Source organism: Lygodium microphyllum, chromosome 20, assembly GCF_053477565.2.
Source record: "Lygodium microphyllum isolate KBCC chromosome 20, Lygodium_microphyllum_v1.1.10, whole genome shotgun sequence".
In the NCBI taxonomy this organism is placed as follows: domain Eukaryota; kingdom Viridiplantae; phylum Streptophyta; class Polypodiopsida; order Schizaeales; family Lygodiaceae; genus Lygodium; species Lygodium microphyllum.
Genome location: NC_141154.1, coordinates 70,569,449 through 70,593,934, shown reverse-complemented (window position 1 = coordinate 70,593,934; position 24,486 = coordinate 70,569,449). Strand labels below are relative to the sequence as shown.

Here is a 24,486-nt window from a genome sequence, read left to right as displayed (position 1 = left end):
GGGATATTCATGTTTACACTCGGGGTGGTCGATGTGTTGCTATTTCAAACTTGCATAGGGCATATATGCCAATGCTATATGTCCTCCTTTTTCCTATGGGGGATGATGGTTGGCATGTAAAGGTTCCCTATAGTAATGTTAGTGTTCCTGTTAACATATATGAATTGTCCAATAAAAATTGTGTTACCCAGATGCAGTTTTATGCATTTCGTCTTCAAGTGCGTGAAGATACTGAGGTGTGCATATTGCGTGCTGGTCGACTATTGCAGCAATTTATTGTTGATGCTTATTGTAGTATAGAGCAATGCAGGTTAACTTGGTGTCGCCAGAATCAATCAGTGTTACGATCGGAGGCCTATAAAGGCTTAGCAGACATGGTGGGGGCAAACGATGATGGGACAATGCCGATTGTTGGTGCCTCTGTTGGCAAGAGGATAGTTTTACCGTCGTCATTCACAGGTGGACCAAGGCACATGTATCAATTATATCAGGATGCCATGGCTATAGTGCGATGTAAGGGAAAACCTGACCTTTTTATAACAATGACATGCAATCCAAAGTGGTTGGAGATTACTAATGCTTTATTGCCTGGGCAAAGTGCTTATGATCGTCCGGATTTGACTGCTCGCGTGTTTCATAAAAAGCATGCTGATTTGATGTGTACGTTGTTGCGAAAGGATCTCTTTGGAAAGGTTGCTGGCTATGTTACTGTGATTGAATTCCAAAAGAGGGGGCTACCACATTCTCATACTTTGCTAATCTTAGAGTCGTCTTTCAAACCTTCAGAAGCATGTCACTACGATAGACTGGTTTGTGCTGAGTTACCCAATAGAGTTAAGTTTCCAGCCTTATTTGAGACAATTTCAAAGTGTAACATTCATGGCCCTTGCGGAGGATTGAACCCCAAGAGTCCCTGTATGGACAAGGGTAGATGTACTAAAGATTACCCACGAAAATTAGTGGGCATGACGACAGTTGATAGTTCTGGCTATCCCGTTTATCGAAGACGAGATGATGGAAACTCTGTGATCATAAATGGTAATGTTATTGATAATCGATGGATTGTTCCATATAATCCATTCTTGAGTAAAAAATACAATGCACACATAAATGTAGAGGTTTGCTCGACAATTGCGGCTGTGAGGTATTTGTATAAGTATGTGTACAAGGGGCATGATCGTGCAACCGTCAAATTTTCTGTTGGGGTTGATTCAGTCCAGAATGGTGGCGATGCTCACGAGGTGGACGAGATACAAAGTTATTTGGATGCACGATATGTTTCTGCCTCTGAGGCATGTTGGCGGATCTATGACTATGCACTGCACGATGAAAAGCCTGATATACAACGTCTGCAGGTACACTTGCCTGGTGAGAACTATGTGGTGTTTCGGGATACAGATAGTATACCAGATGTTGTGCAAAATGAAGACCTTCAGAAAACTACTCTTACTGAATGGTTTGTGTGCAACCGCATTCATCCAGAGGCTAGGACTATTCGTTATCAAGACTTTCCAGTGTATTGGGTGTGGAATGCACGACAAAAGATGTGGACTAGAAGGAAGCGTGGGAATACATGTGGTCGGATGTATTTTGTGGCGCCTACCTGTGGTGAGCTCTACTATTTGCGGATGCTTTTAACAGAGTGTCGGGGATGTACTTCTTTTGAAGATTTGCGTACTGTTGATAGCATGATTTGTGATACTTTTAGGGATGCTTGCATTGCAAGGGGCATGTTGGAGAGCGATGATGAATATGTTGTGTGCTTAGAGGAAGCTGCCTCTGTGCAAACTGGTGCTCAACTCCGAACTTTGTTTGTTGCAATTTTGGTCTTTTGTGAGCCAGCTCGGCCTGGCCATCTATGGGAAAGATTTATGGTGCAAATGGTAGAGGATATCATGTATAGATTGCAGTTACAGCACGTGCATGCCTCTCTTGGTGTTCTGCAGCGTGAGGCATCTAACATGGCTTTGTTGCATCTACAAGACCTTTTACGTCATGTAGGACGAAGACTTTGTGATTTTGATGGGTTGCCTGAACCTCATCAACCAAAATCACAACTACATGCTAACCCTCTTTTGCAAGATGAATATGCATACAACATATCAGAACAACATAGGGTTTCTGAATCCATGGAGGGAATGTTGAATGAAGGACAAAGAATTGCCTTCGGTGCAGTCATGGAAGCTGTTGATACAGATACTGGGGATATATTCTTTTTGGATGGTCCTGGTGGGTCTGGAAAGACTTTCCTATACAAATGTTTGCTTGCGAAGGTACGCAGTGGTGGTCGCATAGCATTGGCAACAGCATCATGTGGCATTGCTGCCTTGCTTTTGCCAGGTGGTCGTACAGCTCACTCGCGGTTTAAAATCCCAGTAGAATTAAATAATCGATCCACTTGCAATATTCCTGTTCAAAGTGACCTTGCTCAGTTATTGAGACAAACAAGCCTTATTTTGTGGGATGAGGCTCCTATGACCCATCGACATGCCTTCGAAGCGGTTGATAGAACTCTAAGAGATGTTATGAGCTGTGATAAGCCATTTGGTGGAAAAGTTGTTTTGTTTGGGGGAGATTTTAGACAAGTCTTGCCTGTTGTGGTAAAGGGAACACGTGAGGATATTGTTAATGCTGCATTGTGTTACTCTGATTTGTGGTGTTACATAAGGGTGCTAAGGCTATCTGGCAATATGCGAGTGTCGACAGCTGGTAGTGTGGTGGACAATGGGTTCATCTATTGGATTCAAGGAATAGGGGATGGAGTGGGTGTTACCGAAAGTTGTGATAAGTTGTGTGTCCCACCTGGCATGATATTAAAAGGGCACTCTATCGAAACACTGATTGATAGTGTCTACAGTGACGTGTCCAATGTGGGTGACTACACGTCGTATTTTAGTGAGCGAGCTATACTTGCCTCGCGGAATACAGAGGTGGCTACTTTGAATGATCGTGCATTGCAACTAATGCCAGGGGAGGTCAGGCAGTATTATAGTGCAGATTCAATTGCAGAGACCGACGACTCATTTTTGTACTCTGTTGAGTATTTAAATACATTAGACCTTGGAGGTGGATTTCCTCCTCATTTATTGCTGTTGAAGATAAATGCACCTATTATTCTTCTTAGAAACCTAAATCCAGGAAGGGGTATGTGTAACGGTACGCGATTGATATGCAGAGCTTTCAATAGGAAAGTGATAGATGCTCAGATAATAACAGGGGCAAATGTGGGCGAACGAGTTTTTATTCCCCGTATTACTTTTATTTCAAATGCTACACATTTGCCATTCACTATGAAGCGGAGACAGTTTCCCATCCGGTTGGCATTCGCTATGACAATCAACAAGTCACAGGGGCAAACTTTGTTCATTGTTGGGCTTTATCTAAAGGCACCAGTGTTTACACATGGTCAACTGTATGTTGCATTTTCAAGGGTAAAATCTTCGCATGGTGTGAAAGTGCTATTGGGTGAAGAGGATGGGGGTATGACCACAAACATTGTATACAAGGATGTTCTTCGAAAGGTGCAATAATGTGCATTACTTTCTTTGCGGAGATGTAGTTATTGACGACCATGTAGGTACATTGGTTTTTGCATATATATGACCATGCAGGGAAGTTGGTTTTACATATGTGTGAATTGCTCTCTATGCGCTGTTTGGTTGGCATATACTCTTGGAAGTGTAATTTTTTCATATTTCACTATTCATTTAACTTTTGCAGATGCCTACCCTGGAGTGGCACTATTACCCAGCTTCTGACTATCAAAAGGAGCTGCAATGCACATTACTCGCTATAGCTCCTGATAATATTATAAGAAGAACACTTGCAAGGGTCATCGAGCGTTTATATGATGATGTTAATATTGACATCAAGCTCCCAGTTTTTATTGAAGTTGTACATTGTGGATACACACAATGTTTTCGGGTGCATATGTACGAGGTTGACCATAAGAAGAGATTTCAACGCTCCCATACAGATAAGATACCGAGGCATTGGTTTAAGTATGGGTTCAAAGATTTGGGTTGTTTTGTGACACTGCATCAACGTTTGTCAGTACCTACGGAGTGGTTCACAAATGTTCGACCAGGTATTATTGTTGTTGGGATGGAATGAACTTTGTTAGTTGTTCCATGTACTTATATTGTAATTTTTGTTCTAATGCAGGTGGTGAAGAGAGAGGTAGGACCGTTGCATCGCCCATGCGATTACCAATGGAAACTGTGGAATCGTGCAATGCTTCACCTTCACATATTTTGCTCAAGGAGGAGGATTTTGTTAATGATTCCTCGAAGAAAAGGAAGATTTCTTTCCATTAGGCGTCTTTGAGACATTGTCTTTTTTTGTAGGCATCGGCCATTTGCCTATGGTACTTAGAAATACGTCGGTGCCTTATGCTTGGCCTTTGTGGCTTCATTTTGACTAGGTCTCTTATGGAAATTATTTTTGTGGTGCTTAGTCTCTGCCTCAATTATAAGTAAGTACGTGTAACATTGTTATTCCACGTACTTACTTACACCATTGCATTGCCGATGTGTTTACTATGCTTGCATGTTTTTGAGCTATAATTTTGTTGATATAGAGATTAGTATGCATGCAGGAAATCTAGTTTTCCTACTTAGGGAGATTGCTTTGAATAATATGATATTTTACTGGTACCGAGGTGCATATTTCTTCATGTGGATAACAATTTTCACATTCTTTTCTTGGATTATCCATATGCGCTAGGGGAGAATCAGTAGCTATATCCTTTCCTTGATGTGTCAGTAATTTGCAAAATACATGTGCTAGATTTAAAGATGATAATGCTGTGTTGGGTTGTGAGATATGCTGTCCTAGTACTGCAAAAACAGATAAATAGATAGTCTGTCGACGTGTCTGCTTGCCCCTGCAACAATACTATTCCATCGCCTCACAACAAGGTGCATCAGAGGACCGTGTCTGCACTTCGACCTGATGAGGAGGAGGATGACGACGTTGATGAGGAAAGCTGGCACATCAGATCTAGAACATTAGCAGGACTAGAGGAGCTCTGAGCATGGTGTCTCTGTGAACAATCTGAAGTGATCTATCATCATCGAGACCATTGCCGTCATTTTTCAGACGACACGCGAAGGTGCCGAAAAGGAATACTCTTAAAGCTTTAAAAAGCTTTAGTCATTTAAAGCTTAAAAGCTTTAAGTTATTAAGCCTATCATTTTTTCTCTTACACGCTTAAAGGTTTTAAAGCTAGCTTTAAACAAACTAGAGTTTTTTTTTAAAAGCCCCTCAATGTGTGGAAGGAAAATCTATATAAGAGGAGGTGTACGAGGAGTTAGACCTCACCCTTCTTCATTTCTCCATGAAGACCGTGTGTGAGAGGCTCTTGAGTTGAGCTTAATGCTCCTCATCTCTTCGAAGATTGCCATCGAATTCGGGAGAAAAGGCTTGAGGTTGAATGTAGTGTCCCTCACCTACATTGAAGTTTCCGCCATCGAGTCGCTTATGAAGGTGGTTTGAGTTGAGCTTTAAGCTTCTCACCTACTTTTGAAGATTGTCATCAAGTTCCATAGAGTGGCTTGAGTTCGAGCGTTGAGCTCCTCACCTTTCTTGAAGTTCTCTCCTTCCATCTTCTTCTCTTCTCTTTCAGTTCGAGCGTACCTGGCTTCAAATCAATAAACAATTGATCATCACAAGTTCCATCTAGAGCTGTTCATATGTCTTTTGATCATATCCGAGAGTCTTTTCATCTTCTATCTTGTCTATCAAAGAATTTGCGTTCTCATTCGTCTTGAAACTAAAATTCTTTTAGTGAATTATTTTACGTTGAGTTCTCCCTTTGCAAAGCATCCTCGCGATGAGTGACTTTCACGAAACCCCCCACAAAATCTCTACAACATCTAATGAAAAAAATTGTGATCACAACTTCCATCTGGAGCTATTCATATGTCTTTTCATCATATCCAATAGTCTTTTCATCTTGTATCTTGTCTATCAAAGAATTTTTGTTCTCATTCGTCTTGAAACTAAAATTCTTTTGGTTAGTTATTTTATGTTGAGTTCTCCCATCGCAAAGCGTCCCTGCGGTGAGTGACCTTCACGAACCCCCCGTGAATTTTGTGTGACACTGGTGATCCCTTTTGCATACATGTTTTTCCTATAGTTTCTTGTGTGCCATTATCTCTTGTGGATGTTTCACACATGCCAAGTTTTTTTCCCCTCCTTCACATGGACCATAACATACCATTTATTGTAATAAAATTAACTAACCACTATACCACCAAATTAATAGAATGCACTTCCTAATTTTTAGTTAAAAAGAACCTAACCATTAACCTTGTAAAAGGAACCCCCGCCATTGCACTATAATCCACATGATTTTTAATTTAAAATAAACCCTCGAAGTTCATATGTGTATATGCATCCGTACTACAAACACACAAATTTCTGATGAGAGATTATGTTTATGATGCTCTGTGAAGACATTATTGTTGTTCCTGTTGTCTTCTTTGTTTGGTTCTATGAAGAGATAAAAAAAGATACTTGTTGATGCTACAAAGTAGATTTTCTTGCAATTATTTCTATGTTTTCTTTGTGTTCTCTAAATAGCTACACATCTCTCTAAATTTCTAACAAAAACGTAACTAACCCTCCCTAACTCTCACTGGCTAGCCAACTCTCTTAATTGACTGCGAACTAACTAACTAAGACCCACTAACTCTCACTAACTATGAAGTAACTAACTAACTCTCACTAACTATAATCTAACTATCTAGCCCTCATTAACTATAAACTAACTAACCCTCACTAAGTAGCTCTCCCAAACTCTCTAACTTATAAATGAAACACCCTTACTAACTCTCTAACTAATTGAAACTAACTCAACCCTCCTCAACTCTCCCTAATCCTCCCTATTTCTCTAACTCTCACTAACTCTCCCTCACTTTAGCTCATACTCTCTCTAATACTCCCTTTCTCTAACCTTTCTTTCTCTTACTCTCTCTCCCTCACTCGTTTTATTCTTGCACCCTCCCTCTCTTCCTTTTCCTCCTCTTAACATATCTCTGCCTCCTCCTCTCATTATAACTCTACCTATCCCTCTCCCTCTCTTTGTCTCTAGCACTCTCTTCCTTTCCCTCCTCTCAACATATATCTGCCTCCTCCTCTCAACATATCAGTGCCTATACCTCTCCCTTTCCCTCCCTCTCTCTCTATCTAACACTCTATTTTTCAAACCCTTATTTCTCTTACTCTCTCTCCTTGCCTTTGTCTATTCTAGCACCCTCTCTTCCCCTCTTCCCTTTCCTTTTTCTCTCAATATATCTCTAGCTATCCCCCTTCCCTCCCCCTAGGTGGTCCACCTATAAGAAATTATCTATATAGCATGCATTTAAAGGATACTAAGAAATTCCCTTTCTTTATATACTATAAGGCCTTAAAATGACCCCCTTTTAATTTACTAAACTTATGAATTTTTTTCAAATTGTAAATTAAAAATCCCTTTTATAAATATAATCCTATAAATTTTACTAAATATAATACCTTTTCTTTTGAACTCACATAGTATCTGACATGTTCTATAAGGTGGACCCTCAGGGTCCTCTTCCTTCCTCTCACAACATATCTTTCCTTCTAACATTGACGATTTGTGGAGTGCATCAAGGTGTGGAGCATGCCAAATGACTAATCTTGTAATGAGTTTCTCCTTCCTACTGTTGGAGCCTCACTATGATGACTTGCTATATAACTATCTCATGCAAAAGGCATCGAAACTGTTGATTAATAATTCTCTATAGTAAGTTGTGCCTACAGAGTCTCCCTAGGTAAGGAAGAAGAGATTGTGGTTTGTGTGGGGTTTCAATAGTGGGAAGGTTCATGGCGTGGTAGTTTTCAATTAGTATGAAGGCTTATGGTGACTTGAAAACCTCCCTGAGGGCATTTACCTTAAGTACCTAATTCATCCTATGCTACATTGTGTTTGCATCCTTTTTTTTTGTGTAAATCATATGTCAAAGGCTATTTGCATTCTCTTATTTGTTGATTTGCCATTCACTATGTGCTTCAGTTTACAGTGTACTCTTAATCGAATAACATAGCATTGTAATGAAAATTGTGCACACAAGGCCGCATTGGCATAGCCTTGCTAAGGAGGGTTCCTTTCTAATCATTAGGGTTTCATGACAAAATGATATAGTTTCTTTACCATGAGGATCCAATTTGACATCATAGGGTCTAATTAGGGTTTTTTGACATTACATGGTTTATTGCACTTGATCAAATAGTGCTTTTAGCACTCAACCACAAGATACTAATAACACTCAAATACATCGTGTTTTTACCATTTGAGTGTTGTAGGTGCTATACTCAACCATATTGAGTCAAGATCACTTGATTACATGCACTTTAATATGATTAGATGAGAGTGCTTGAGCACATGCAACTAGGAGCAATTTGGCATGCTTAAGAAACTACACCCCACGTTCATCACACAAACTAGGGTAGTCACCCTAGTCAACAATGTGTAGGCCAGTCATCACATACAACCATCAACCATGCACCCAATGCCCTTAGTGCATCTATACAACACTTTATCCTTGTCCCATAAGTCCAAGCACACACATACACTTTTCACTCCCTAGGCACATAGTTTTCACCTTAATAATATCCTTGACATACATAAAGAGTAGTTGTTAATATAGGTATAGTTGAAAAAGAGAATGAAAATGCCAACTCTAGTTTTGGAAGAAAGGACTATTTGAGAGTTGAAACACTATGTACATACTAGATGTATATGTTTTTTGTAGTACAATTCAATCATTCATGCATTTGTGGAGGTTACATTGGGTACTTCTATTCATATTTCTAGTGGTGATTCATGCTAATTTGGTGATTTTTTCACTATAAAGTGTGATATTGTATTAGGTCATTATAATTGCAGTATGAACTATATTGTTTTTTCAAAGGCTATATCTACTAGTGAAGATGTCATGAAAAATATTCAATTATTGAGTTGTTTTCATTGCCCCACCACATCACCTTGCAAGTTGATACCATGTGCTTGTATTAGAGGCCTTTGAGATGATGTCTTAGGTTTGTTTTTACTTTTTTGGCTAATAATATCACTTAAAATTTTGTTTTATTTGTGATTTTATGATGAAATTTATCACTTACTCATAAAACCTCGCTTTATTTAACACACATCTCGCATTTGGAAGGTTGCTGACACTTATTAACAACCGTTAACACTCCAAACATCCATCTATGCTCCATCATGTCTCAGCATCATCTCCCAATCGAGATCTCTCCAATCATCCCACCCCCTTCTCACATAGATCGAACCATGGAAACATGCATCAAGGAGAGAGAGAGAGAGAGAGAGGAGAGTGAAAGACTAGATTCAGTTATTCTTATCCGAAACAGCCATTAATTGAGCAAAGACAAGCAATGGAGAGTGAAAAAATGGAGGATCAGGTTGATGTCTTTAGATCTAGCAGCTGTTTTTCAGCTCCAACCCTCCCCTCCCACCTAATTGTTGCCATGAACATGGCACCTTCTTCTTCTTTTTCCACGAAAAAATGGCCCCCCCTTCCCCCATGATTTGTCAATTTCTATTGGGGGCAGGGGGTGGAGTAGGCTGCCTTAGGGTCATATCCTTTCAACTCTCCTCTCCATGTCCCTTTCACACTTCCTCTTGGTCCTTTCATGCTCGGCTTCCAGCTTCTTTGTCCGACATTCAATTGATGATCTGAAAAATCATGCACATGGCTTTAAGTTCGAAATGACTGAGAAGTTGTCTTCCTTCAATTCGAGACTTGGAAAAATTATGAAAAATCTGTAACCACCACAACGGTTGAAGTTTACATTCACATAGCCTTCCGACGCTCCTAGCCGTGAGGTGGTGGGGTATAGAGCTAGTGTTGGGCATGTTTTAGGTCCTGATAGGTGGTGCATTTGTCAAGATTTGCTAATAAGTGCCGGTGTGCGAATCTTGGTCAATAAGGACCAGTTTATTAGTGTATGCCTGAAGGCAGTGAAATAGACCCAAAAGACTGTGAAGCCAAGCTTCAGAAGCAAGAAAGAGCTGAAAGGACTAGATAACGAGCCAAAATTATTAGGATATTTTCTCCTCAATGGAGTGGTCCGATATCCGTACAAGGGAGGGGTCTTAGAAACCCTAGTTCCAAGAATAGTCCATTAGGAGGAGGAGAAAGTTCTAGTACTTCCCCTCTTCCAGTTAGTCAACCCACTTCAAGTGGAGTAATAGTTCCCATCGTTCAAACTCCTTTAGTGAATCCGATCGTAATGGCGCAACCCATTGCAATCTCAACAAGAATGCTAGACTTGCCAGCCTTAGGATCTCCTCTTCCCATTTTTAATGGGTTAATAGAGGAAGATGCGAAACTTTAAATTAATGAATTTCCAAAGCTAATGTTCAATTGTTGAATCCAATATGAAGGACACTTAATGATGTTCTTTAATATGACTCTGAAAGGATGAGCTTCAGTATGGTATCATAGCCTAAAGGTTGGAACCATAACTATGGTTGATCTATTTTTTGTGGCCTTTTGATGAAGAGAGTTTGCTTCTAAAAGGGGAGGTTAGTATTGGCTACATGTTCTCAATATAACATGTCAAGAACTGGTGCACAGATTGGATGCCGTAAGCACACGTAGTGAGCATCAGAAGGTCCCCAAGAACAAAAGAACTCTACTTTTTGCACACAAATCAATGTAGAAAGCTTGTACGACATGAACAAGAGACCAATTGGGTGCAATCTCCCCCCATGCCTTGTGTGAGCGCTCCACAAAGCATGTATTTCATATATTAATCATCTTCAAGCTCAAATAATAGCCCAAATTACAAAATAGCACGCTTTAGCTTTTGAGTTTGCTTTTCTGCCAAATAGAATTAAAGCTAATGGATGCCCAAGAAGTCAGGCGTACCCAAATACAATGTCCAAATACAAATATCTGAATCGTGCGCCCATGCGCATACAAAAATAATAAATAAATATCAAGCGCTTTGATAGACGATAAATTTGAATACACACTATCTTCCAATGCTTTCCACTGCCACCACTGCTCGCTCTACACATCAACTGAAGCATTCACAATCGTTAGTAAAATAATGCAATTAAACCGACAAAAGTGAATATCTAGCAATCTTCAGCTACATGAATAAATTGGTTAGAAATCAATCCTAACCTTAATTTATCACGAGTGTGCACTCTAAACTCATAAACGTTTATTAATTTAAATATGTATTTTGCGGAATCACCCGCTATGGAATCACCCATGTACACACTAAATTAACAAAACGCCCGAAAAGGATAGGCGTCCCCATCAACTTCTCGCACAAAGAATCCACTTTGTGTATGAGCCCCGGTAATAAAATCTTACGGAATCCATCGTAAAACTCACGGAATCCACCGTGAAATATGCCTCCTGGCATCATACCCCCGGGATGGGATAGCAATTGTCCTCAATTGCTATTAGCTCAATGTGGAGCTAACAGAGTGGGGAAAGCATTTAAGTCTCTAGCGTGCATCCATTGGGTCTCTTCAACAGGATGGTTTTTAAACTTGACTAAATATCTAGAATATCTACGGCCAGTTCTAGTGGTCATAAAGTCAGTACCTATAATAGTTTCAGGCTCAAGGATTTCAGTCTCATCATCTAGCAAAGGTGGGTTTTCATAGACAGGGTCTACAGGTAATTGGCCTCTAAAGGGTCGTAATAAACTGATATGGAAGGTGTTGTGGATTTTCCAGTATTGTGGTAGTTCTAGTTTAAATGCATTGTCATTGATTTTGTGTATGATCTTGAATGGTCCATAGAATCTAGGTGCTAATTTCACAACTGGGTGTTTATCTACACTTTGTAATCTACGTTTTTCTATTCGTAACCAAACATAATAATAAACTTTAAAATTCATAGCATGTCTTTTCTTATTTGCTTGTTTTGTATATGATTGCTGGGCTTTGGCAATCATATCTTTAACTTCATCAAAGATAGTGGCATGCATGTTAGCAATATCATCAACAGTCTGAATTTTGTTTGATAATGATGCAACAGGTGCAGGCAATTTATATCCATAAATAACTTCAAATGGTGCTTTCTTTGTAGCTATATGTGGTGTATTGTTATATGCAAACTGAAGTAAATGTAGATGTGTATCCCATGTGTGTGGTTTTGAAATAGTGTAAGCACGTAAAAGATCTAAAATAGTACTGTTAGTAGCTTCTGTTTGTCCATTTGTTTCAGGATGAAATGTAGATGAAAAATCAATCTTTGTTCCTAAGTTAGCAAACAAAGTAATCCAAAAATTATTACAAAATCTAGAGTCACGATCAGAAATAATAACTTTTGGTAAACCATGATTAGTAAACATAGTTTTCAAAAACAATTGAGCAGCTTTAGATGCAGTTAAAGTTTTCTTGCATGGAATGAAATATGCTTGTTTTCTAAACCTGTTTACAACAGTCCAAATCATATCATGGTTAGCTCTAGTGTTAGGTAAACCAGTAATAAAATCCATTGATATCTGTTCCCATGGTCGTGATGGAATAGATAGTGGCATCAATAAACCATATTGTTTACCATGGTGTCCTTTTTCTCATTGACAAACTAAACATTCAGATACAAAGTTAGATACATTAGTGTCCATATGTGGCCAATAAAAATCTTCAGTTAATGTACGCAAAGTAGATATAATACCTCTATGACCTTGATATGGAGGAGAATGAATCTCATGCAAAACAAATGATCTAAATGGAACTGTCACACATAATCTTTTTTCATAAAACATGAATCCATTATTTTAAGACAGTGAATCAATAGGAATCCAATTATTTGCAACTAATTTATTCCAATCAGCTTGAAAAGTAAGATCCTGATGATAAGTATCTTTCATAGGGATAAGGGAATCAAATGATATCACAGAAATATTATGAATTGTCGGTCTTCTACTTAAAGAGTTGGCTACAACATTCTCTTTTCTTGGTTTAATATTGTATAAGGGGATGAAAACTTTGAATGAAAGCTGCCCATTTAATATGTCTGTCAGATATTTGGGGTTGACTAAGGAGATATCTAATGCTTTGTTGGTCTGTTTTGATCATAAATTCAAAACCCATTAAGTAATGTTTCCATTGACGTAAGGCTTGTACTATAGCTAGCAATTCTTTATCATAGGTAGAATATTTAAGTTCAGATGGTTTTAGTTTACAGCTAGAGTAGGCTATAGGATGATTATCTTGCATAAGGATTGCTCCTATTCTAGATCCACTAGCATCAGTCTTTTAACACCTGAACCATATATTCAAAAATGCAATACCCATATCATGCGGAAATGAAGAAGGTGAATTTGATGGAACATGAACATCCACAAGAGAGGTATTATCGATTCATGTGCTTCGGGCGGGGACTCCTACATGTGCTCCTCTTACTCCCGCGTGTGCTCCTCTTGTGTGGCGCTTTGGGGGCCATCGCAATTGGGACTTCAGAATAAGTCGGGCAAGTGGAGGGTGTGCTAAAATTCTATGCAAGCTGGTAGTCCTTCCTTCCTGCAACAAGGGAACTCCCTTCACAAACGAGTTGTGTCCTTCCGCGGTCTGCGGGTGAAACACCCCCTAGGAAGCTTTTTTGTGGAAGCTTCTCAAGAAGCTTTTTTAATTTCTTGTTTTATGACAGGGGGCCTTGACAACATCGTGATGGAGACGAGAATGATGATGATGAGTGTGGCGGCGGTCCTGGCATGCTGGCAGCGTTTCGGGCGGAGCAGAGGGAGTGGTGTGGCACGTCAGGTGGAGCAGGGGGGCTGGCGTTGAAGACGGAGCAGGGGGCGGCACCTGAGACCACCGAGGGGGGGGCTCCCCTTATATAGTGGGGAGGGGGTGGTTCATGGGGGAGGAGATGGCCGTTTGATGGCCGCCACCCCTACACCTGGGGGTGCATGCCCTCCTCTACCACTCTTACTCCCTCTCTCTCTCTCTCCCCAACATGCTGTTGGTAGGGAGAGAGAGAGAGAGAGGTAAAAATTTTTGAGTTAATTTTAAAAAGATTTTAAAAAGGGGGTTTCTCATGGGGGAGGCATGGGAGAGATGTTACAGATTTTAGCTAGGTAAAGCTTATCATAGCCTATTTTCCAGGAAAAATAGAGACATGATATGTGATTTTGGTGTTCTATGTAGATGATTTGCTGATCACATGTGATGATATATAGGGCATTGATGACATAAAAGCTATGTTGCATAAAGAATTTCATATCACAAACTTGGGAGAGTTGAATTTTTTCTTAGGGATTGAAGTTATGTGTACAACTCATGGGATATGGATGATATAAAAATAGTATGCACAGAATATGTTGGAGAAGTATGGCATGCTAGAATGCAAACCCGTGGACACTCTAGTGGAGTAGAGTGTAAAGCTGGTTGTTAATATAGGGAATGTGATAGAGAATGTGACTATGTATAGATAGATGGTTGGGAGTCTAATCTACCTTACTATTCCTAGATTGGACTTGAGTTATGTAGTTAGTTTGATAAGCCAGTTTATGTAGTAGCCAAGGAAACCTCACCTAAATGCTAAGAGGAGGATTTTGAGATATGTGAAGGGTACAATGTCTTATGGGTTGTTCTATGAGCATCGTAATCCTGTTGAGAGCTTATAAGTTATTGTTGTGATGCGGATTGGGCTGGCTGTATGTTGAAGAGCCCCCTGTCACAACACCATGAGAACCATGAACCCGGCTAAGTAGAGGCTACAAATACTTTTGTTGGCCATGAGAAACCTGCAAGAGAACTCCTTCTTCTTCACGAAGAACCATACTCTCATACACACAAAAGAGATGACACACAAAATATTGATAGATCCAAACCATCATCACCCTCTTTTTCCTCCTCGCTCTTCATAAAAATGAGCATGAAGCATAAGAGAAAGAGACAAGGACAAGAAGGCAAGTGTTGTGCCAAAATGGGAGAGAGGAAAATGAAGCATGAGAGGAGAAGATAAAGGAAGAGAGAGGGTGTAACCACCTCAACCTCCCACCTCCTCAAATCACCTGACAAGCCTCCTCCTTTTCCTTTCTTAGTATTATAAATTTGAACTTGCATACATTTTGCTAAGGTGTAAAGACCCTTCAATTTTGACAATAAGACAAAAGGTGTTGACCATCCCTTTTCCCATGACAATATTTTATCACATGAGCCTTTTGGACTACGCATTTTACATTGCTTCATATTGGATTTTTTTACAAGAGAGTACAAAAGAAAAATGCCATTTCTTAAAATATGTTCCCATGTTGAGCACATTTTGGTGCCTATATTTGCATTTATTTCCTAGTTATCATTTTGTGAAGCGTCCCCGCAAACAAATTTGAAGAAGAACCATGGTCAACTTGAACAAATCTTCATCTTCATCATTGGTCTTCATTTTATTTGTTGATCTTCAAATTGCCATTGGATAAGGAGAGGAATAACACCCAAAAGAAAGATGGAACTAGGATGTTGAGGCTAGGTTATAAGCTCACCACAAAAATTCACTTAGCACACAAAAGTTAGGGCTCTTAACCAACTTGCACACAATAATAACTTCACACTTAGGATAGACAAAAAAAACAACCACACCATGAAGCTTATGAAGAAATCCCAAAAAGATATAAAAATGAAGTGCATCCCTTGCAAAGGATATGATTATGAAGTTCTCCCATCCGGAACATGAATTTTGAAAAGGAAAAGAGGTGTAGACTTTATAAAGAACATCAACAAAGAGAAAAAGAAATGAAATATAACATTTTATGAGAAATCTTGTGCATATTATGAAGAAGGGTTCTTGATAAAGCAAGAAGAGTATATGAATTACTCTTAGATCCAAGCATATGAGAGAAAGAAGGAAGAGCATAGAAACAAGACTCATGGGAAGGTTTGATCATTAATATTGTTTTTTCAGAAAGGGATTCTGATGGATCTGCTACGTGGTGGAAGATAAGAAAGATAAGGTGTCAAGTCTGCCCTGTGAAATGAAGGAAGGAGCATGAAAGAGAATTGGACGAATCTAATGCCAGCACATTTCTTTGCGTTTGGCTGCCATCACGGTCACTGCATAAGGTGAGCTACAATTCTTCTTGTCTAGATGTTATCATATCAGCTCACATACAACTTATGATAGGCCTGTGAGAGATAGCTAGTGAGATTGTTTGTCTTGACAACACTTAGGAAGGACTGAGTTTCTTGATGAGGTTGGTTCTATTGGACAGGTCATGGAAAACCTTGCCTCTTGATAGGACTAGGCCGGCAACAATGGCACACATGGAGGGTATGGGAGGAAGGAAGAGTGAAATGTCGGTGAAGAGGGGGTGATGAAGAAGAATAAAGGGAAAGAGAGGAAAGAGAGAGACACAGTGGAATTGGTGGAAAATGTTATGTGGAAACATTAACTTATCAACTCATCTTCTTCTCCATCTTCTCATTGATAAAGCCTTCTTCTTCTTGATTCTACAAAACCCATCTATTCTTCTTGAGCATACAGCCAAGAAATGATACTTTCCATGGCCCAAAATATAGCTACAAATACTTCTCTTGAAAGCTCCATGACCACCTCTTCCTGGCTAGTGTACAAAATGAACAGTCCCCCTGCCATGACACCATGATAACCATGAACTCGGCTAAGTAGAGGTTGCAAATACATTTGCTAGCCATGAAAAACCTGCAAGAGAACTCCTTCTTCTTCACCAAGAACCATACTCTCATAACACACAAGAGAGATGACACACAAAAGATTGATAGATCCAAACCATCATCACCCTCTTCTTCCTCCTCACTCTCCATAAAAATGAGCATTAAGCATAAGAGAAAGAAACAAGAACAAGAAGGCAAGTGTTGTGCCAAAATGGGAGAGAGGGAAATGAAGCGTGAGAGGAGAAGATAAAGGAAGAGAGAGGGTGTAACGACCTCAACCCTCCATCTCCTCAAGTCACTCGACAAGTCTCCTCCTTTTCCTTTCTTGGTATTATAAATTGGAACTTGCATACACTTGGTGATATTCAGGACATGAAATACATCCGACCGGTATTTCTTTTTCCCATCCTGCATAGACAAAGGAATATTTCCAATCTGCACAATAGGATGTGTAGTATCATCACCAGTCTCCAAAATCCTAGTTTTTCCATTTTTCTTACATCCTGCATCCATTCTGCATGACCTGTCATGTGGTTTGATGCACCTGAGTCAACATACCACACATCGTTACTTTCTTCTGCACATCACAGAATTGGTCATGTGCTGCACCATAAACAAATGCTCATTTCTGTCATCACCCTGTCTACTAGAAGATGCATAATTTCCTTGTTGCAGTTTTCCATTCATGATGTCATTCTGCTTTTTATAGCAGTCTTTAGCCATATGACCCATTTTACCACAGTAGTAGCATTCAACATTGCTGTTTGCATTTTGGCCTCTTTGCCATCTACCACGACCTCTTTGGCTCCCCCTGCCTCTAGAGTTACAAGGTCCTCCTCCATAGGACTGGTTTTCTTGAGTTTGCTGCATATTCTGATTTCTACCACGGCCTCCAAATCGGCCTCCTCTACCTCTGCCTCTACCTCTTCCAGCATTTGAGTAGAAGACAGCTTCTTTTGAAGTTCCTCCTGAAGAAGATGCACCACCATTTCTCTGCTCCTCAGAAATTAGAAGAGCAATCAACTCCTCAAAATCAGAAAATCTTTCACGGACGGAAATGGATGTTCGGAACTATACATAATCCTTTCCTAGACCATTCAAGGTCACAGAAACTAAATCATCATCTTCCACTGGTGACCCAATGGAAGCAAGTGCATCTGCAATCTTCTTCACCTTCATGTGGTAGTCATTGATGCTCATACTTTCTCTTTGCACATTGTGCAACTCTTGCTTGAGCTGCATTTTCCTGGCTTGCGTATTTGTGCTATACATTTTTTACAAAGTATCCCATGCCTCCTTTGGCGTACTTGCATCTTGAATATGCACAATCATAGAGTCTGAAATGCTGATAGACAGCCAGTACATAACTTTCCTGGCTCTCTCATACCATGCTTTAAATGCCTGCATTTGCTGTTGAGTGGGAACATCAGGAAGAACTGGTTCTTCTTCATTTCCTGCAACAAATTCCCAATATCCTTTTCCCATAAGGAAATTCGTCATTCTAAACTTCCATGCTTTGAAGTTTTTCTTGTCAAGCTTTTCAGTGACAATCTGTGAAAGAGAATCAGACGCCATTACAGAACACTGCAAAAAATTATGTCACTGCAAAGAACACAGCTTCAGCCTCACAAGGGCAAATCTGCAAAACTGACAAAAGTGGTATTTGACCACACAGTCACTTCCTAGTGATGATTTTGCATCAACAAGCAATAAGGATGATTCTGTAACTCCCAATGTCTCTGCGCACAGGCATACGATGCAATTTCTACAGTAACTTTTCACCGACCTGTAGAACAATGGTCGCACAGCATAAAACAGGGCCTTTTTTTGAGTGCGTGCAGAAAACTTCTGCCTCCAAAACAGGCCCCGAAATGGCCTCAAATTAAAAAAAAAGAGCAACCATGGGCTAAAGCCCTCTCCCGCAGCATATACTGCCCTCTTGCTACACCGCGAAGGGCGTCTCAATCTGAGACAATGCACTCTTGCACTTCCCGGCTGTGCTACCTGCAGAGACTTGCTCCCAAAACAGAAAAATGAAAGCAACACTGGTCCTCTTACCAGAACACCGCGAACTTGGTTTGCTTTCTTGAGCTCCTTACCACGAACAAGGCTATGATACCATGTCAAGATTGTGGGAGAGAAGGAAGGAGTCTCACTTGTAGCTTTCTTGCTTGAACAATGGGGGAATACACACAAAGGTGGAGGCTGAAAATAGTTTTCCTCTTCTTAGTTGTGTAAGCCAAAAAGAACTCTAGTACAAAGAAATAGAAGAACCCTATATATGGGTCTCAAACCAAACTCAACTAACTAAGGTGGCATACTAACTGAGCCACGAACTAGAGTAGATAAGGATAGCTGTCATCTAGCTATTATTCATGGGCGGTGTACCAACCGCATCTGCAACTGACAAGTCGGTGACATAAATGCACAACGGTCACCCTGGCATATCATGAGTGGAGCTCGATATCTCAACATTGTAGCCATCTCTTCCAATCTCTTTTGCATACCACCATTTCCAAAATTTGGATGTATTGAAAGACTAGTTTCAGTTGCATGTATTTTTCCATCTTTCCAAAAGACTAACTTTTTCACTTCCATTTCACGGTAGGATGTACAATCTCACTTATCATGTTGTAAACTATCGCACCAAATACATATTTTCTTGTATCCCTCTCTATACAGCCTTTGGGCTATTGCCCGACCCTTCTCTTCTACCTTGACATCCAATTTTTTGACCTTTACATTGATTTCAGTCAAATTCAGCCTCAAATCATGCATGCCCTTAATTAATTCATCCACAACATCACCTTTAAGTGCCAGACCAACATGAATACCCGGTTATTCCGCCATAGCTATAGGCGCTTTGGCTACAAATTTAGCCCCCTTCTGAGCACTAGCAGGTGTGGTGCTTGTATCCCATCTTAATTTATCCACTCTCTCTTTACTAACATATGCACTTCCTTAGTTACATTAGCCCAATCTTATTTCAGCTCCATTTTAGAAGAGCCATCTTCTAAATGATTAGTCAGCTTCTCCTACAAGATAGGATCTACAGCCTTCAGAAATAAATCAATTTTTTGGCTCTCCAATGATTGCTGCTCATTGGTATCCAACTATCCATACTGACTTACAAATTCACGAAGCAAAGCTATAGTAGCCAACCCTTTATTGGGCTTTTCAATCCAGTTTGTAAATGTCTTTTTAGTTACCAAACATGCATCTTCCAAAAAAAAATCTTCTCTCAAAGCTTTCTTAAAAGCTACCCAATCAACATCTCTTATATGTAACTCATTAATCCAATCATGCAATGCAATGTGAGAAATACCAACTCCATGCATATTGTGGTACCCATGAAACAACATTTTTTCTTCATACAACCGGATGAAGGCCGAAACATTTTGACCCTTAAACTACTTCAATTCCTATCCCAATACCTACAATGCATTCAGAGAACTAAGGAATCAATTATTTCTGCTTCATGTCGAGTTTGCATCTACTATTGTAACAACCACAACTGTTGTTGTTGCCGCTGCAACAAAGTAATCATCTATTGTAAAGCATCACCACCATTTGAACTTGCAGAATCCCCCATCTTTGCACACCTGCTATAGACTTTAATATCGGGTTTACCACCACTGAGAGCATTTGGGATCAAAAGTGCACCACGTGGGTAAGAGACAATAGGGTGAAAGGATATTTAGGGAGAGTTGTAGATGAAAAAGAAGGGGTTAGAGGAAATAGAAGATGTAGAAGAAAAATGATAGAGGTGAAACCTATCAAATTATTTCAACATCTTGTCATACATGGAAGACATCAACTCATAATCATAGCTCATAACCAAATACAACCAAATAAGGGTGGGTCAATGCCCAAGATACACTGAGACAATAGCTCAGCTCATACACAAATACGTAACATAATCCATGATCCATGCTACTGCAATCCATTGACTACTATAGGTATTCACCTCAATATTATATGTAAACTTCAAACTAGTAGTGGTAGAAGCCACTACAACCAAGACACATATCAAATGCTCCTGTCAAATCCCTATCAAAGCTAAAGAAGCACTTCAGCCCTATCAGTAACAGTGTATTACAACCCTGAATCAAGGCTTCAAAATGCATACAAATCCAATCAAAAGCCTCTTTAATGAATACCCAAGGTTGCCCTATTGATGATTAGGGACCATATCCAATACGTTATGTTGGTAGCAACTCGAGGCACAATGAATCGAGTTGGAAGGTATGGAAGTTATTACATGCCCCTATTTTGGAGTCCAACGGGATTACAAAATCAACCCTTAGTGGCTAGGAGGAGGTGTCAAGGGGGATAGTGGCCCCTTGAGACCTCAGGGGGGGTAGCACTTCTGACTTGATGGTAAAGGGAATATTTCCTAGCCAAATATGGAAGGTTCATGATATGGTCGGACATGTCAACCAAACAACCTTCCCAAGTTATGAAAGGAAGATCCCTCTAAATCTATTATCAATCTATATTTTACTAGTCAGATACCCTTAGGCTCTTTGTCTATCATCTATTTGCATCGCCATCTAAACTTCATAGAGGAAGTGCATGAGTGGACAGAGCCATCTTTGTATCAATTCACTTGTAATTAAAGAAGACTCCATTCTTCTCATATTTGTTGTGTGTTCTCTACTTGTTGCTTAGATATGGTCAGCTATACCGTGTAATTTCTACATGGTATCAGAGCCTAGGGGACTTTGAGGAGTGAAGAGTACGTGAGAGGAAAGGGCTTCAATAAGGAAGAGGAGAAATGTCATCTGCTATATCAAGTAGGAATACTGGTGCATTAGGTGGTGGTGTTGCTGTATCGATAATTAAAACACTGAAGATTCATCCACTAAGCTTCAGTGAAGGAAAAATAGATGGTACAAACTATAGTTTGTGAAATTTTAAAATCACAACTATCCTTGATTCTTATGACTTCTAGAGACGGTGCTAGGCTAACCCAAAATCACAACCCATCCCTAAACCCATTAGATTCGAGTTTCATGATTCCTCCAAATGTATATCTTCTACAAGCTTGAAAATGAAGGACTAAAGATGCATTTTGTGCCTTCAGGTAGAAGTTGTTCTAATAGTGTTTTAACCTTGATTCAACATACAACCAAGGCATTAGAGGCTTGGAACGTACTACTGAGAAGTCAATAGAAACACAAAATCAAATAAGGATTCAAAACTTAGAGAATCAAATAGCACTAGAGAAGTTTGTTGAAGGAGAGATAGCTGAAGCATTTATCACTCAGATTAAGAACATGTGTGATCAGATGGGTGGCACTGGATACAAAAGATTAGTGAGAAGCTAGCTTAGAAGTGTCTTCAGATTTGTCCACTAAAGTTTGATGGATTGGTAACTACCCTAAACGCTTAGGTGAGACCCCAAGCTATGGCATTTGAGTAATCCTGTGCACTACTAGTGGAGGAGGAGTTGAGGCTTAAAGAATGAGAGGTAACAACAGTGGAGATGCTAGATTTTCTGCCAATACAAAAGGCAAAGGTGGTTCCTCTACCAACACTAACAAAAAGAAGAATGGTGGTAAGAAAAAGCTTCAAGGAGAGTGCTTGTACTGTAAGAAGAAAGAACATGAATTTGCACATTATCATGTTAAGAAGGCAAATGAAAAGAATGGCCCCGTAAAGACTAAAGGAAAGAAGATAGCCAATACGGTTGAAGTAGAGTTATTCATGGTGACCATTGAGGATATGTTCCTTGACGCAAGAAATATCTAACATTGACTCATGGTTATTGGATAGTTGCACCTTCCCCAACAAGAAACATATAATAGTTCTATGAAGCCTCTACAAGAATCCATCACTATGACGATTGGAAATAATGCCCCACCTTCTTTAGGTACTTGGTAAAGTTGCATTGTTCCACCATCTAGGCCACTGCCCCTTCAACGGTCACCACTCCTTCAAGGTTGTGGATACTGCGATACTTTAATTGGTTGAAAGCCCGAATTTCCATGGCCAGACTTTTGTGCTCCTCCTCCAAAAAGGGAAGGATGTTAGCTTTATCCTGTTGTCTTGCCATTTAGGTTCCTGTTGCCACATAACATCCACCATTAGTTCTCTTTACATGGCTACTCTTGTACAAAAAATAAGCTGACTAGAAAAATCAGTGTTTGAAAGTAAAAACTCTCATGCCATGAGGAATGTGACCCACAAAAACTCACAAGTTAATAATTCACATACATACCATTTAGGTTCGTGTTGCCACATAACATCCACCATTAGTTCTCTTTACATGGCTACTCTTTAGGTTCGTGTTGCCACATAACATCCACCATTAGTTCTCTTTACATGGCTACTCTTGTACAAAAAGTAAGCTGACTAGAAAAATCAGTGTTTGAAAGTAAAAACTCTCATGCCATGAGGAATGTGACCCACAAAAACTCACAAGTTAATAATTCACATACATACCTTCATTCTTTTCTTTCATATCAATTCAATACTCATTTTGAGTTTTCATCCATTACCCTCCAAAAGATGAAGATGCTTCCTAGGCTTGTGGGAATCAAAGTGTATGGGTCTTCACTGGGTGCGTGATGTGCTTACTATGTCAAGAACCAATCATAAAATTTGGGGTTATATTCAAGGGTCACATAATGGTCCAAATTCTATGGACAAATCCCTACTTGTGTGATGTACGTCAACACGTAATTAAGAGGCCACCTGAGTCGAGCTGAATCGCAAGGTGGAGTTCCTCCTCTATTAGAATTTTATCCAAGCATGGGTGAATCATGACATTGTCTTCTAAGGGTTGATTCCTAGCTAGGACCAACACCCTAAAGGAGGTGGGGACCACATAGGTTGGGTTGTACTTCGAGGCCTTGATGGCACATCTTTGTTTCGCATTGGTCATGATTTTATGTCCTACTTGGGCCCATGAAAGGTGCAAATTATACCACTTACGCATGAAATTGGACTCGAATTCAACGTCATTGGAGCTCAAAGAGTTCTTGGAGTGGCATGGGAGTTTTACTTTTATGATAAGATGTGATTAAACATTGGCTTTTTGCCGTCTCTTGTGAGATTTCATCGTCGATCATCTCCTTTCTAATAGCAAAAGTTTTAATGAAGATGAATTCTTCTTCCCAAGAATACAGTAAGGAATGTACCTCGGTTACTGTGGATTCATTAAGACTTCGACCTAGGTCTAAACATTCATAACTTCGAGTGAACAATGTGAAAGTTGAATCTAGTCATCAGAGTTTGAAGTCAAGAAATTCAAAGTTAGTGTTGTTCAAATAACTTACATCTATGATTGTTGAGTGCTGCAGTAAGAGGTGTTGCGGAGAGATGAGTTTGTGAGAGAGAGATTGCAGAGGAGCTATAAGCAAGAACAAGAGCATGTAAGGGATCTCGAAGAGGGGACAGATGCCATACAAGGTCATTAGGAGGCCATGGAAGAAGTTTGTCAATGGGTTGAATGGAGACAAGGTATAGAGAGAAGGTTGCAAGTGGTGGAGGAGAGGGGACTGCATAGATTGGCAGCTCTTTGGCATGATATGGATGAAGCATAGCAATCCTCCTAGCCCTAGCTAGAACCTCCCTCCTCATCCCAACAATCCTAAGGACAACCTTGCCATTCTCGTCATGGACAAGCTAGCCGCTGAGCCCATTCTTGAAGATTTGGTCTGTACCCTCGAGGAGACCTTTGAAATTGGTCTTTAGGGCCTCTACATTGTAATTTTTGGGTACATGTTTGCCACTTTGTAATGCAAATGAAAATAGAACAAGAAAAAAAAGAAAGGTTCTCACGTGTATTGCTATACTTATTAATATTTATTTGATGGTATGCTCTTTCT

General features: G+C 39.8%; 1 protein-coding gene across 1 annotated transcript in view; it reads left to right on the top strand.

Annotated features, from left to right (window-relative positions):
* Nucleotides 1-2,129: 2,129 nt before the first annotated feature.
* LOC148019007 (uncharacterized) overlaps nucleotides 2,130-24,486 on the top strand; it is a 39,843-nt gene continuing 17,486 nt past the window's right edge. Inside the window, exons 1-3 of the mRNA XM_087701290.1 lie at nucleotides 2,130-2,728; nucleotides 2,849-3,028; nucleotides 3,176-3,431. Coding sequence (XP_087557416.1) covers nucleotides 2,130-2,728; nucleotides 2,849-3,028; nucleotides 3,176-3,431 — 1,035 coding nt within the window. The remainder of the gene's footprint in view (nucleotides 2,729-2,848; nucleotides 3,029-3,175; nucleotides 3,432-24,486) is intronic.